Source organism: Oreochromis aureus, linkage group 5, assembly GCF_013358895.1.
Source record: "Oreochromis aureus strain Israel breed Guangdong linkage group 5, ZZ_aureus, whole genome shotgun sequence".
Lineage (NCBI taxonomy): Eukaryota > Metazoa > Chordata > Actinopteri > Cichliformes > Cichlidae > Oreochromis > Oreochromis aureus.
The window spans coordinates 9,404,039-9,419,986 of NC_052946.1; the positions used below are offsets into that span (position 1 = coordinate 9,404,039).

Here is a 15,948-nt window from a genome sequence, read left to right on the forward strand (position 1 = left end):
CTGTGGTGGCTGTTGTTTTAAGAGGTGACTGTCACCATGCCAGAATGTGTCATTAATTAGAGGAGGTGCTCTTAGAGTGGGCAGTTTGCCAGCCAGCCTTGGGAGAGTGTCAGCCCTGCACTATTTTTCCCAGGACTGTAATTCTGTGCAACCCTGGGTCATTTACACTCCGATGATTTCTGCCCTTGAACTGATCAATGGACTCTGTCACAGCCCTGAAGCAAATCGATCAGCTTGCCACTGCAAATGATTGTGGCTTCTCAATGGCTGTAGCTTAAATCCCACTCAGTCTGTTGTATTACAGCAGCCAGATGACAGTGATGAAGTGTAAGTGGCTGAATTCTTGTTAACCTGTTCCTCTTTCACTGAAGGTATCTGGCCCTGGTGGAGTCCCTGCCAACATATGGAGTCCATTATTACCCAGTGAAGGTAATGGCAGTGCTCTGTGTCATACAGTAGCTTAACGTTAAAACAAGTTTACGTCTACATCTAATCTAAACACATCAATCTAACCCCTATTCCTACTTTTTATCCCATGATGGTTGAAATGTGAGCTTTTTGCTTCAGCTAAGACAGCAATCTATCCATTCAGCTTTTCTCACTTTCTTACATTCATGCACTGCTTTTTTCCCCCTTACCAAACCTAATTAAATCAAGGTGTGTGAGGAGATGAAACAGCAGTGTTGAAGTTTTAAGAGCTTAAATGTATTTGATCTCTTCTTGAGTTGCAATTGTTGTGAGCCTAACAGGGTAATTGCTTTGGTAACAGGCCTCTTTTTTTTTTTTTCTTTTTTTTTCTTTTTTTCAGACGCGCCAATAAATTTACCTCTAAGGAGTGAAAGTGTGGTTTATTTGCATGTGTGTGCTTTCCTGCAGGACAAGCAAGGAATACCGTGGTGGCTGGGAGTCAGCTATAAAGGCATTGGCCAGTACGATTGGCAGGATAAGCTGAAACCTCGACAGGTGGGTTGACCTCTCGTTATAGCTGCTGTGTTTGCCACAGTTGCTCCTCTTTCTCTTGTCCTGTCTTTGGTGAAGGTATACTTGTACTCCATTCATCTGTTTGTCAGATGAATCTACTTTGCCAAATTGCACGAAACTTGGTGGACACACAGAGCCTGGACTAAAAAAGGATGTGTTAAATTTTGGCTTGGATCTGCGTTCCTATTTAGAATTTAGAATTTACCTGTTTTACTTGTTTGTTGCTTTTGTTTGGTTTGTAAAGTTACTCAGACTAGCTTAGGGTGTGGGCTTTATAAATAGACCTGGCTTTCTTACAAGTGCCATTTAATACTTGATCAAGTCACTCATCGAATGTAAAGCTGAAAGCTCTTAAGTTTGTGGAAGTATGATGCATTGAGGATCATTGAAATGCTTTGTCTGATGAAAACTCTGCTTTCACTCATGTGGTTCTTGCTGGCTGGTTAATGATCCATCCAGACTGTAAATAGGCGTAATTAAGACTCTGGTTCCCATGCCAGTCAGGAGAAAGAGGAACACAGATGGGGGGGGGGGATATTTTGGAGTGTCAGTATGTGCGTAGTGCTTTCAAGGCTGCAGGAGTAAATACAGTATGGACCAGTATTAGCAGGAGTGGAATGGAGAGTGGTATGGATTATAAAATCTGCTTGCTAAGTTTAAATGGTAAAATATACAAAGACCTACACTTTGAAAAAATAGTGTGTCATAGTCCTTTTTTGATTAATTCTAAAAACGTATCACCAGGCCTGTGTGTTATTAAAGTAAATAAAAATAACAGCTCTTGCAAAGCAGTTTTGTTTTTGTTTTTTAAATAATTTGTAGCTTACTCCAGTTATATAAGATTAGTGGCTTTAAAATTATACTTATAACTTGTACTGAATTTGTAGTGGTGTGTGTCTTAAAACATCACTCTGGTAATAATGTAGTTTGTATAGTATCCATTGCAGTTTAAAGATTCCCTGCTTATAGGGCAAACGTTCTTAATGTGTAGCTGTGTCCGTGATTGTTGTCTCCTTTGTCTGGGAGGTGTCATTTAATAGTGTTCTACCCAGGCATTTTCGCTGGCCTCTTTCTTTAGTCTCATCATAGCTGCTTTTATACGGCATGAACCTGTTGACATAGCAGGGTGTGCAGTACTGAGGCAAGGCATTAATGGGCAGACGCACAGCGTGGCTCTCCCAGCAGTCCTATAGGAGGGGTAATTATGGTGCTCCAGGGAAGCAGCAAAGCTTTGGGAGCAGAGTTTGCTCCTCGACAGCCAAGTGGATAGGTAGAATTTATATTTTGGGATGTTGGAAATGTTCATCCAAAGCAAGACTGCCTTTTCTAAGTCTTCTACTCAGGGCAGGAGCATAAAAACGTCTAGAGTTTCCTGTTGGGGGGCGGAATGTGGCTTTTTTTTTTTCTTTTTTTTTTAAAATAACTTTTTGTTGTTCTTGCCGGTAATTAGAAGCCTCTGCTTCCCTCATTTTCCTTTACCTTGAAGGGAGGTCTCTATATCCGGATAGTATTCTTGTCTTAGTTCATAGCCCTTGTATTCCACCCATCCCATCCCTCCTTGCCTCCTGCCCATCCCCTCTCAGCACGCTACATTCATTATGGTAAGTGTGTGTGTGTCTCTCAGAGGGAACACAATTGATCAAACAAAACAAAACCGTTATCTGTGGATGTGGGCGAGGTGCTGGATTTTAGTATTAAGGGGAGGTCAGTTGACCATCACAGCAATTTTAAATGTAATTTCCAGTTCTGTGTGAACGTTTTCCCTTCACAAAAATGTTGCTTTGAACAGTTTTTCATTAAATAGATAACAGAAAATTAGTACTTGCTGCCATTGTTGTAGTGCTGATTTAAAGAGGACAAAACATTTGCTCAGTGCTGCTTTTTTTAATTTTTGGATTGTATAAGTTTAGTAAAACTAAAAAGCAGCTATGATAGCTTAACCCAATATTATCTTCTTTGCACACACACCACTTTGATCACTCTTAACTGAATACCCTGAAACTGAAAAGGCCCCTTTCCCTGCTGTGCTTTAGAAAAGTGACATATTTAGTAAAGTGAATACTCTGCCGCTTCCATTATGCATACATAATGGAAGTGTATATAAGCATGTTGATAAAAACTGATTATGTATCCCAAAGATCTGAATGTGGAATGGGAGGAAAAAGATGCAGAATTGTAATTAGGAAGTCTGTGACGCTTTAATATGAAGGAGCAAAACTGGAGCGCCACAACTGTTTCTGGGACTCGGGCAGATGGCAAGTCGACATTTAATTTCATCTTAAATTAAACCAGGAATCTCAGTCTCTCTCTCGCTCTCTCTCTCTCTCTCTGCGTCACTTGGGCTCTCTCCCTTCATGTAATGGGACCGCATGCTGGTCCACACATACGATGAGCCAGCAGAACCAAAACCAGTCTTCAGGTCATTACGAGACACAGTCTCAGCTGGGGGTATAAAAGTGTTCTCACTCTCTGTTCAAGAAAAATAAAACCTTCTTTTCTATGGTGTGTGTTTTTGTTTGTTTTTGTTTTGTTTTTTTCCTATTTTCACTCAACTCAGCTCACTTCTGTTATGAAATAAAACAGGATGCATTTTGTTCCGGGAGCTACGTTTTTATCAGCTTATCACAACTTTGAACTGTGTGTCATGTTTTGTCATGCCGTGGAAATGTACAGTGTTTGCCATTCAAGTAGAGCCCTGGTATGTGACGTACTCTGGGATGGGTGTGGCAGATCTTTTTCTGTATTGGCATGTGAGTCAGGGCTCCTTTTTAAAATCCATGTATGATTTTTGAGGACTTGTGGCCCTGGGGGTCCTTGGGCTTGTGGGTGTGTCTCCATGAGAACAGCCTGATCCCATCTGAAACCACAGGCATTTCTGGCACACTTCCACCTGCCTGTAATGACACATTTGGCAAAAACAAGGAAGATGACAGAAAATGAAGACAGAAAATTTTTGTGTGCTGTTAATTCAGGTTAGTTTTCTGGTTTTTGCAAACTGATTCTGCTTTCTCTAAATGTGATCTGGGTGATTTCATGGACTGTTTCCTCTTTGAGAGGTCTTGTGATTGGTGAGTTTGAGGTGTGTCACATCTCTAACATTTTTTTTTGAGCAGTGGTTCTACCAGAAGCCACCTCAGAGTTTTTTGTATTATGCGCTGGCACACAGGTGTGGAGTTTCTCTAGCAGAATGAGTGAGGCAACACAAGTATGAGTTGTTACCGTGTGATTGATGCTAAATGGTGGTGACTAGACAGTGGTAATTGGCGTGAGGACCTCCACAAGAAAATTAGGTCTTTAAATGTGCCGACCAGCTGCTTTGCTTTATTAAGGGCAAGGAGTGCAGTATTTAGTGGAATGATCTGCCATGCTGGAATACCCTGTTTGAACTAAGCATTTATGTACAGTTTCAGTATTGTAGGCTCAGGTTGTAGGGTGATTTGGGCCATGCTGTGTGCTTACTTGCTCTCACAATGGCAAAGAAAGCCACTGCTATTAATGATTAGCCCAAAGTTACTTATTGCCAGCATGTTTTCTTGGTGGGGGAGATGGTTGTAGTGGATTATTATACATGACAGTGCTCTGTCTTCTGTTTACAGTAAGGGCGGAAGAACACTTCCCACATTTAGTGTGGGGCATTTAAATGTCTGTGAGAGACAGTAAGCGGAGCAAAGGTGAAATATCTGGTTCATCAAATAGTTGTGTACAACCTGCTTATCTGGTTTGACCGAAAAAGAAGAGAGCTGTGTAGAAGAGAAAGGGGGGGACAAAAGAGAGCAGTGCAGAGCAGTACTAAGCACTGAAGGCTGCATGAGGTGTCCCTGCTATCATAGGAGGAGAGAGAGGTGGAGGAGGGGTTGGGGTTAAGGAGGAGGGGGGTTGGGGGGTGGGGGCGTGGCTATCTCAACCAAAACTCTTGCAACACCTATCTGGCTTCACAACAGACAAGAGAGAGTATTGTTCGAGGAAGCTCAAGCCCTGTGGGAAAGTCAAAGGATTCAATACAAGTCCAGAGAATTCCTCAGAGATTTGATAGATACAACGTTCACGGTAAGCCATGTCCACTAGTTACCTGTCAGGCTGATTTAAATAAACTTTAAGTTGGCATGTTTTAGTATCTTTGTGCTCTTCTCTAGATTGTTAGTGTGCTGTGCTTTCTGTAATGTGTAAAGCATTCTGCGTGTCACTGCTGTGATGTGCTGTACTTGTTTTACTGAGAATAAAGTCTGAAAATGGAACTGGATGAGTATGCCTTTAGGGATTGTTATCCCGAAAAGCATGTGTATGTATATATATACGTTTTTGTACAATGGGGCGTTTCAGTCCTTGTCTTGTGAGTTGGTATCAGGTAAAACAGTTTCTATGAACACTGGCAGCCCCATTGTTTTGGTCTTTTTTTTCCCCTGTATGTGAGCAGAGAAGAGTTCTTGAAAGGCAACAAACTATAAATCTGTTTGAGTTGTTTCAGTATCGGTAGAGCAGATGTTTCTTCTGACACAGAGAAGTCGTGCCTGTTCTCTTCAACAGAGAGAAATGAAAAGCTGGCTTGCTGCCTGGCACAGTTTTGTTCCTGCAGTTGCAGCAGCTTCATAATTACTCTTTTGTTAGCCTGAACTTACACCTGACTGGCTGGCCCACTGAGTCCCATTCATGACTTGAGCAGTTATTTTGTATACATTATAAACCGTATTCACAGGCAGGCTGCTGTGGCTGAATCTAAGCCAGTTTTCTAGATACCTGCCTCTCTGCTTAGTATCTTTTGGTGGTATTGATTCTTCTTGTATGGAAAGCTTTTTTTTGTTCTTTTTTGTTGATGTAATGTAAATCCATATTTTTGTAGTGTTGTGTTGGCTGATGTGTGCTCAGTGATGTGTAATCTATCTCTGTCTGTCCCTTCCCCTCCTTTCCGCCGAACCCTCTCTGTCTCTGCAGTTGTTTCAGTGGAAGCAGTTGGAGAATTTGTATTTCCGTGAGAAGAAGTTTTCAGTGGAAGTGAATGACCCACACAGGTCAGAAGGCAAACCCACTTACTTTATCTTCACTTAACCTAATAGCTGCTTTTCTTGTATTCTGAAGTGTTCCCATTTTAGCAACTGCTCTTGCTTCCTTATCCTACACCTTACACACTGTGAAGGTCATCTGCAGCCACTGGCCCATTTAGGACACCTTGTTAAAGCCTTTTAACATGTCTGTTAAATGAGTCTTTTCCTGCTGCTCAATGGCTGTTTATTATTCTAAGGTTGTTATAAGCCCTCTGCCCTTAACACAAGCTTTAATGTGCCACTTCCAGCAGTTAAAGCCATTATTAAACCTAACAGACTGCTTCAGATTTAAAATTACTCCTCATATCCACTTAGTATATTATTACACAGAGATCTAGAAGTTTTAATTAAATAAAGATTTCATAATATCTTTGTACTCCTTGCGCTGTCTAGGTGTTTCTAATTTCTTTTGATTTGTTATATAGCTTGTTATGTATGTAAAGGGTTCTGTAGTTGGATAACAAACACTGTTGCTGAACTACTTGAAATGCTTCGTTGACACTTGAGCCCTTACTTCCTTTATGTACCCATATAAATGTGTAATCCATGTTCTCTCTGTAATCAGGTTAACTAGCTAGCAGCTAGTTTGGCACGCCCTTAAGCATAGAATGACTGCCTCGCATTCTCCATTTTCGCCAGCTTGCTAGAGCTGTGTGTGCTAGGTCTGACTTTAAAATGTTTCATCCACAAAAAAGCACGTTCTTTTGCTGCCAGTAAGAGCAGACATTTAGGAGTTTTTAATGCTCTCCGAGAAACTGAGCACCCGGTGGACTAGTTTTATTTTTGATGACAGTGTCCTCACAAGAGTAAGAGAGTCTGTAGTTGCACTATGCTGCGAGCTAATGTGGCTGACGTAAGCATTTGATCATTTGCCCACAGGCCAGAGCTACGTGAGCACCGTAATACTGAGGGACAATCAAAAATGACTTAAAGATTGATTTGAAAACAACAAATAAGAATTGGCTGTGGGTTACTGTTTTTTCTCTTTGTGCTATAATGAAAGCTAAACTTGGCTGGATTTTTTTTTTTCTTTTTTACTGTCATTCCCTTGTAATATATATTTGTAATATAAATACATGAAAAACAAAACATTTTGGAAGTTGATGAAAACCTTGTGCTTTATGGGATGATGTGACGAGTAGTCTTTTCTAGATACGTACCAGATTCATACTGTTGATACCAGCCGACAGATCTTAGACCAGCATTAGTTTGCCTTATATTTACTGGGACTATTTGGGGCACACTGGGCTTCAGGTACACACCCAAAATAAAATGAGGAATCTTTAAATGAACATATTATAGCCTCTCTAATTTAAGCAATTAAACAGATTGTATCTGCAATACAGCAAATATTGGATGTCTATCTTATCTTCTACAGAAGAACAGTGACCAAGCGAACCTTTGGACAGTCTGGCTTGGTTATTCACACGTGGTATGCCAGCCACTCACTGATTAAAACCATCTGGGTGATGGCCATCAGTCAGCACCAGTTCTACCTGGATATGAAGCAAAGCAAAGTGAGTGTCTGCCTGTTTTTCTCCTCCATGATTCATTTTGCTTTGTTCACACTCTGCCAGCTTTTCTATTGTGAAAAACAAAGAAACAGTCTACACCAGTCTACACCAGTTTACACCAGTAATTTACACTGTTTGATGTGTTTAGAGAATATGCATGGTGGTTTCTTGGAGTAGAGTCAATCATAAGACTGAAGAGACCATAATGGACTTCTTGCTTGTTTTTAAATGTTGGATGCTAAATCTTCTTGTTATTTGCATGTTTTTAGTTTGTCTTGTGGTGTTGACCTATTTTCAGTAGGCTGTAAAAGGAGTAACCTGTAGACGGATTACAACAAAGCAAAGCTTGCCAGTCTTTTTCAGTTTGAACAGTGACCGAATGATGTTTAAACAGTTTGTTGTGTCACAGCCTTTTACAACAATGACTGTTCTTCATGTGATACACTGCCTGATCCGTGTCCCTTACTCGTGACTAGTGTAAATATCTTGACTCAGGGTTTATCGAGGGCTTCCAGTTTTAAAGTAAACAGATTCCATGCCATTGAGTTTTGTGTTGGGAGGTTGTTAGGTCTTAAGTGTAAAAGCTGTTATAATTCAGGTAACCAGACCCTCTCTAATTCACTTTTGCAAAATGAAACTGAAAGTGCACAAAGTGCTTGAAATTGCACCCCAGGAAATACTTTTATGATGTTATGCATATAGTATTCATTATAGAATTGTAGTATTTTACCTATTTTTGTTTTATTTGTAGCTTAAGGTAAAGGCACATGTGCATAAAGAAAGTATTTAGTTTGGAAAGCACAGAAAAAGTAAAATACACTCTGAATTAAAAGCAAAGATCTTGAAAGAAGTGTTCAACTCTTCCTGACATGCACACTGTGCTTGAGCACTGAGGCAGGTGTTATGTGTGTTATGTGCGTTTCATAGTTAAGATGGATGAGTGTGTGCGGTTGCAGTTATATGAAATTATTCAGACTATGTCTTGGAGGCGCATGGTATGTCAGGTTTGATGCCATGCACAGGAAGTCAACACTGATTGATGATAAATACTTAGCATGCAACTGCAGCCGTCACGATGCACTGTGCTGTCAATAAAATTAAATACTATCGCCTTCCCTTTTCTCCTCCTAATCTTCTCTTTCCTCACTTACAGTCAAAGATGACCACTACCAGGAGTTCAGGAGACATCGCAGTAGACCTCACCGAGATCTCCGCCCCCCGGATCACTAAACTTTCCAGTATTGAGAGCAAAAATCACTTAATAATGGCCAGCAATGGAAGCCTCATCTCAACTGGTAAGCAGACAAATAATCAAATAATGACTTCTGTTCTACATCAGATTGATGGGTGATAATGTATTAATTTTTTTAATTTATTTTGTCCCCATTCCAGGTTCTGCTGACTCTGAAGTCAGCGAGGAACAGAAGAAAGAGAAGCTCGCTGAATTAAAAAAGAAGGAAAAGGAACTTCAAGACAAACTGTCAGCGAAACTTGAAGAACTGAAAAAGATCTGCTTAAGAGAAGCTGTGAGTGTCTGTCTTACTGGATTTGATTCCAAAAGTGTCAAATTCTCAGCTGACTTCTGGCTGCTATTCTCATTTGCAGGAGCTTACAGGAAGATTGCCTAAGGAATATCCCCTGGCCACAGGTGAGAAGGTTCCTCAAGTGCGACGGCGTGTTGGGACAGCCTTCAAACTGGATGATCTTTTCCCCTATGATGAGGTGAATGCAGATATTTGTTTGTGCTGTGGTTTTGCTGTGTGAGGCTGCTGTGACACTTGAAACACCATTATTGCCCCACTGAGCTACGGCTCATTTAGATCAGCTGACTTTTTAAAGTGAGGCTTTAGGAGTTCAGTTCTGTTTTTGAGGCATACATTGTGTAACATATCATGTGAGACTCTTATGGGGAGCTGTTCCTAGTTTCTGTCTTTAACTAAAGAGGAATATATAAAATGACACTAAAAGACTGATGTCTTTAGATAAATTTGTGTTTTTAGCTTGGAGTGCTTTATGTCTGTTTCTTTGTTCATATGGGTGCCTCTGCTCTGATAAGATCTGTGTGTTTTTTGGAAAGTCCCAATTAACTGTGTTAGTCTTGTGTTTTCCTACAGGATCCACATCTGAGGAATCTGGAGAGTCGGTTTGCCTTGCAGCAAAAGATTGTGGAAGCAGCCATGAAGCTAGCCAATGAGGCTGACCTCTGCAAGACTGTGAAAAGGAAGAGGAAACACAACTATCTTGACGCTATGAGAAACCTGGAAGAGATTGAGAAGCAGATCAACGACTACAGGGTCAAAAAAGGACAGAAACCCACTCAGAGAGCCTCACTGATCTTACGAGGTAGATGTCACGGACAGTGGCAGTGACACATACTTGCATATCAGAGCTTGTAGAACATTAGTCATAGTGAGACAAGACTGTGAATAATAATATCAGAGACATTTCTTAGAACACTTGTCTCTCTCTGTCCTCTAACCAGATGATCCCCAGCCTTCAGAACTCAGCTCGCTATCTGACAGCCTCACTCTGGATGATGGTTAGTGTGCTCAGTGTGCATGTGCTTCCTAATCCCCATCTCATTTATGAATGACTTATACTTAAAACAATGACTTTTCACTCCCAGATGATGAGCTTGGCTCTCAGAGGCAGCGGTCTCGTTCAGTACAATACTCCCCCAGACCACACCACGCAGACACTCTGGATGCTCATTACAACAAAGACAGAAGAGCCTCTACCAATGACCAGCTCGCAGACAGCAGGTATGCAACCAGCACCCACACTCATGGAGCATACTTTATCAGTGTCCTCACACTGTGACTGAAGAGGAGGCTGAATGTGAGCAGCTACACAACTCTGTTCACACACAGTATTGTCACTTTTTGGCAGAGCTCAACACACAGGCAGTTGGAAGTATGCGTGTAAAATGCAAGAAAATAAAAACAGATACGTGTAGGCAAGTGGAGAGAACCGCTGGATTGATGGGTATGATTACTGATGACTGGGAAACATGGCTGAACTGTTTTTCTGTGGAGATACGCAGTGCCTGTTGTTTCTCCAGGGGCCTGAAGCGTGAAGCTAGTACAGACCTGTAGAGTAGATCCAGAGCTACATTCCTGACAGTCAACCTCCTCCCTCCTTCTCCTGCCTCTCCAACAGTCTGCTTATCAGCCCAAACACACCGGCTTTAAAAATAGATGAAAAAACAACATGTCTCTGCCTGTAAAGGAGCAAACAACAATCCCAAGCTGAGAGGAGAGAGGAAAAGGGAAACCAAAGGCGGTGCTGGAAATGTTGTTTAAACACCAGCTACTGCGTTAATGTTTAGAGTGGTGCGGGTGATGTTTTACTCTCAGGTTCATTTAAAAGAAGGGGGAAAAAAGTCATAATGATTGCTGCTGCATGAAAAGATTAATGGTCTATGCAGTAGAACTCATTCAGGTGTAAGGAATGACTAAAGTGCCACAGTCAAGCAAACCCTGTGTTGTTGTTTTTTTTTGTTGTTGTTGTTGTTTTGTTTTGTTTCTGCCTTTCCTAGATTTATTGTCGAGAAAATAGTGGTGTTAATCATCTGGACATATATCCTGTCTGTGTTCTAGATTACATTATGACCAAGACCAGGAAGCGCACCATTACAGTCACAATGACACCTTATCAGTCTACAGCAGCCCATGTAAAGCAGGTTCCAGGCAGCCACGTGATGCCCGCAGCATGCCACCCACTCCCCTCCTCACCCGCAACGCATACAGCAGCACACAGCTGAGGTATGAGCTTTATGTTGTTCTTTCATTCTTTTGAAGACCCACTTCGGCTCTTATGCATTGCGTTCACTAAACTTTAATTTTAATTGCAGATCAGAGGATTCTCCACAACACTTCCGCCAGCGTAGCGGGAGTCTGGAGTCACAGTCTCAGCTCATGATCGAGACCAAGCCAACCATGCCAACACTGACTGTCCCGTCAGCTCGACGCAGCAACAGCACCGAAATGCTCGATGACGGTTCCTCCTACACAAGCCAGTCTAGTGTGGAATACAGCATCCCTGGTAACCACACCCACGGGCGCAGAGTGCGCGGGCGCCACAGAAAAGACATCTACGCCAACACGGGCAGCATGCCCAACCTGGCTCAGCCAGACACTCGGTGCTATGCCTACCAGCCTCGGGCTCGGCCCACCACAACAGCCTACTATGTCACAGGCTATCCCAACTACTCAGAACTGGAGCCTTACTCCAATGGAGTCTATGGTTATGACAGTGAAATGGAGGGACACTATAATGTTAACCCTTCCTACCACCACAGCCAAACAGCTTATCAAAGCCCCAGCGTGTACGGTCACTACGGTAATGACGAGATAGACGGTGCATCGCAGAACCTGTACGCCACGATACGGCCATCCAGGCAGCGTCCAGTGCCTCGAAGCAACGAACAGATCAACAAGAACATCCAGAAGGCCCTGGTGGCTGAACACTTGAGAGGCTGGTACAAACGCAACACTGCACAGAAACAGGCTGCGTACGACTATGAGTATGACAGAGGCTCCCAGCAGAGTCTGGGCTATCCAACCATGCATGCACCACAAGCCTACAGCAGCAGGAACTTTTCCTACTCGTCAGGTTAGACAATTTCAAAATGTCCTCTGAATATGTTTCTAACGCTGGTTCTACATGTTGGTGGGTTGTTTTCTGACTTGTACCATTTTTCTGCCATGTCCTCAGTGGCCTCCAGTGGAAACTGGCACAGTCACATGACCGGCGGTTCTATGCTGGAATATGACATGCCCGTGCATGCACCGCAGTCTTACTCTTACAGCACAGCCTCCTACGCCCACTCCACCCACAGCAGGTAAGAGGAAAAAAACCTGGCCCTCAGCTCTTCTACTTATCCAATAAGCCACTCCCTGATCCTTCTTATCCTCAGAGTTAAGCGCTAGTGTTTAATTACCTAGAGGGGATGGCTACAGAAAATACGAGCTGCTATTTAGTTTTTTATCCCTTACACCCATCAGCAATGTGAAATACTGTGTTGCCGATATCATCTTTTCTTTACCTTCACCCATAAATTATGAAACTGAATCCACAAACAGGCCAGTGTTTAATGTCACAGCCGTATTCAGTGATGGGATTAGAGGATCTGTGCTGCCCGCAGTCAGTTCCTCCTAAGAGCTTAAAAATGGTTCTGCTCTCCCTAACTGTCCACTGGCCCCTGCTCTCTTATAGATATGGCGACTCCTGGCACAGCCCTGATGGCCAGAGGCGCTGTGCCTTTATCCCTGCTAGTTCTTCCTCCTCTGGTTATCCTTCCACTTCCTCCCTGCCCTCTTCTTCCTTTCCCTCCTCCTCCCCCTCCTCCTACTACTCCCCTGGCTGTCGGGTCAGGCAGGTGGCCTCCAGCCCTGCGCAGCCACAATCCTCCAGAGGGCACAGGCTCAGTAAGGTGTCTTTTTCAAAAGGTAGCTCGTAGTAAGTAAACAGCATCAGCCAGACCCCGTGCAGTTGCTTCTTTTAGTGTGTCCGCAGTCTGGCTCGTGAGTCTGCTTGTTGATGTTTTGAAGTGAACTTTGCATTTTTGAGATGTTTGACTGATCATTCAGTGTCATGTCTGATACTGTGATTGCATGGCTTCCTTAAGAAAAAATATATAAATATGCTTGTCCTACTTCCTCCTCAACTGCCACATTGTCATCCAGTGGTCACATTTCTCCGCAGTCTTCCTTTACTGTCAAGATTTTGTTTGTTTTTATTTGTTTGTTTTTTCCCTCCGCTCTTTGTAAACATCTTGGACAATGTAGAGGCTCTTTGCCCATGTGCTTCCATTCACCACTGACCTTTGCCCCCTCTCATGCACAGATGTCTCCCAGAGTTTGAGTGGCGAGGATGTGATAGGATGGCATGCCCCCCTGGGTATTTAGAGAGGTGTGGTGGTGCTTCCTATGCTACTGACCAGGAAAATTATCCCCTCCCCCCCAATAATCAAAGTCACAGGAGAGAAGAAAGGGTGAGAAAGTGTAAAAACTACCCCACGTGGTGATGGTGATGTGTTTATTTTTATGCATAGCAGGGACTGACAGAAAGCACCAGATCATTTGATTTCACTGACGAACTTTGGTGTCTCGTGGTGGTGGGAGAGCACTTGTGTGGCAAAGGGAAAATGTGACCCCTGAGCACTGTTGCATTGGAAGGCCATGTGTTTGTGTATAGACAGCTCTTGTGTCTGTGTGCATCTGCCTTATAACTGGGTGAGAATGTTTGACCCTGGGTTTGAAATCAGCATTCACATTACAGTATCTGAAACACAGGTGATGGCTCACATTGCTTTTTTTATATTGACATTTTTACCTTTGTAGTTTAGACGCACAGCCCAGGGTTAATCTATTCTAACCCCGTAGTCAGACACAGTCAGCAGTTTGCAGCCTAATGTGTTTGTTTTGTGTGTTCATTACAGATCCTATATAGATGTCAGCCAAATGGACTCCCACATCAACAGCCAAATGCACACTAACATGGACCCCGAAGAACAGCTTTACTGGCATGAAGACTCAAAACCAGGAACAATAGTTTAGCCGGATACCTTACAACTGTGCAAAATCTTCACCTTGACAAAACGTCACCGTGCCTTAAACTGCACTTACCTGTTTTGTGATTTCCTTGTAAAAGGAACCCAAAGAATGAAGGAATTTAACTTCTGTGGAACTCAGCACGTTAAATGAAGTATTCTCATTTCTGTATCTCTTGAACGCAGTTTCCAAACTGATGCCCATCCCTGTATTTTAAATCACAACAAGAACCCCATTGGAGTGTCTAATTACGGGGTTGCGAGTGTTTGTAGTGATGGGACCTGTGCACTGAAACTATACCAAGCCCTGCTGTGGACTGGATGGCATAGCAAAGGGTATAGCATTACTCTTTAGAGATACCGACTTCACAAACCAAGGACTAAAACTGTCTCTCTAAGAGGATACCGAGCGGCAATGAACAAAGAACATGACTGATCCTGTTGTGCTACTTGCACACACATATGAACACTGTAACCATGAAGGATTAGACACGGATTTATAAGGTCATTAATGAAGCACTGAACTCGTTAAAAAGGAGTCGAGAGGAAAGGCTACTTCCTGGAACATTCAGTCACCTGATCCACGTTTCTATTACAACATCTGTTACCATTCCGGTCTCTACACTCGTTTGTCATTTACAAAGTATTCAGTTTGCTTCACTGTCAGTACTTACACCATAATTGAGCCAAATGCTTATTTGTTGCACCACTTAAGTATTACCTGAGTCACCAGTTTCGAATATTACTGCCTCTGTGGGAAGACAGAAAATCCAGTTTTGTTTTGTTTTGAACATGGTTATTTCATCCATGCTGGAAATCATGGACTGGTGCTCCAAATTTCTCTCAAGAGATTAAAACTGTGTAAATGTTGGTATGTAAATACACTGGCTTAGTCTTTTTTATTATTTTAGAGCATTTTTATGTATTTGAAAAGCATGTAATATATAGTAAACAATTATTGTTAAGCTGGTTCTTAGTAATTTGTATAATTGCAATGGTTTGGATTAAAAAAAAATTGAATTTCCCAGTGCTTTTGTTTGTGGGTGATATTTATTTAAAACTGAGCCTTCGAAGCATCTTATCCCCCTTAGTGCAGGACAACACAGGATTTAGTTAATTCAAAGGATTTGGAATTAAATGAACGTCTGCTGGGCCAGATCAGTTAATGAAATTGAGTATAAAAGTGCAATAATCACCACTTCCAGAAGGAAAATAGGTAGAAAACCTAAAGTGTCATTTACATTTAATGACTGAAGAACACAAATGAGTTTTCCACATATAAATGGTTTGGAAGCTGCTTATCTGGTGTTCATTCAAGGAAGCAGATTATAGTGGGAGAGATAACTCTAAAGTACTGGGTTTTTTTCTTTTGAGCGTCTAAGAATGAATGAATAAAGGGCTGCAATCACTCATAATGACAGTCAAGTATGAATAAATGAGCCGATTTTAGAAGCGCACTGCTCTGCAGAGTTCTGTCGCTCTGCTGTACTTTCTCACTGCCTTGCTGTGTAACCAGGCACTTTTTTTTGTGTGTGCGGGTTCTTAAGCTGTAAACCGACCAAACCAGTCTTTAAAGGCTGTCACACCCACTATGGGCTATAAAACCTCTCCTTGTGTCTTCTGTGTGAATGACAAGCTAGTGTTTATAGCATCAAACCCTCCCTGCAGGCATTCATGTTATGAGAAGTCTGTTTTACACATGTTATCCGAGCCCTCCTCCCTTCACATTGTACTATAACCTTTCACTACCATTCCCCTTCCTTTCCTTCCTGTGCTGCCACACATTTTCTATCAATGTATCCTGCCTCGGGTCCCCTCTTTAAGACGGCCAGAGTTGAGCAGCCTTCCTTGCTCAGAGTGC

At 42.3% G+C, this 15,948-nt stretch overlaps 1 protein-coding gene across 2 annotated transcripts in view; it reads left to right on the top strand.

Moving 5' to 3' along the window:
• The window catches only part of frmd4ba (FERM domain containing 4Ba), a 47,307-nt gene extending 31,604 nt beyond the window's left edge, over positions 1–15,703 (top strand). The window contains exons 10-24 of one of the 2 annotated variants that reach the window (XM_031731777.2): positions 372–429; positions 877–963; positions 5,911–5,987; positions 7,399–7,537; positions 8,688–8,829; positions 8,927–9,060; positions 9,140–9,256; positions 9,649–9,877; positions 10,017–10,073; positions 10,161–10,296; positions 11,134–11,298; positions 11,388–12,148; positions 12,251–12,377; positions 13,382–13,529; positions 13,977–15,703. In XM_031731777.2, coding sequence (XP_031587637.1) covers positions 372–429; positions 877–963; positions 5,911–5,987; positions 7,399–7,537; positions 8,688–8,829; positions 8,927–9,060; positions 9,140–9,256; positions 9,649–9,877; positions 10,017–10,073; positions 10,161–10,296; positions 11,134–11,298; positions 11,388–12,148; positions 12,251–12,377; positions 13,382–13,529; positions 13,977–14,033 — 2,434 coding nt within the window. In that variant the 3' untranslated portion in view covers positions 14,034–15,703. The remainder of the gene's footprint in view (positions 1–371; positions 430–876; positions 964–5,910; positions 5,988–7,398; positions 7,538–8,687; positions 8,830–8,926; positions 9,061–9,139; positions 9,257–9,648; positions 9,878–10,016; positions 10,074–10,160; positions 10,297–11,133; positions 11,299–11,387; positions 12,149–12,250; positions 12,378–13,381; positions 13,530–13,976) is intronic. The other variant, XM_031731778.2, reaches the window with a different exon arrangement.
• Positions 15,704–15,948: the final 245 nt, after the last annotated feature.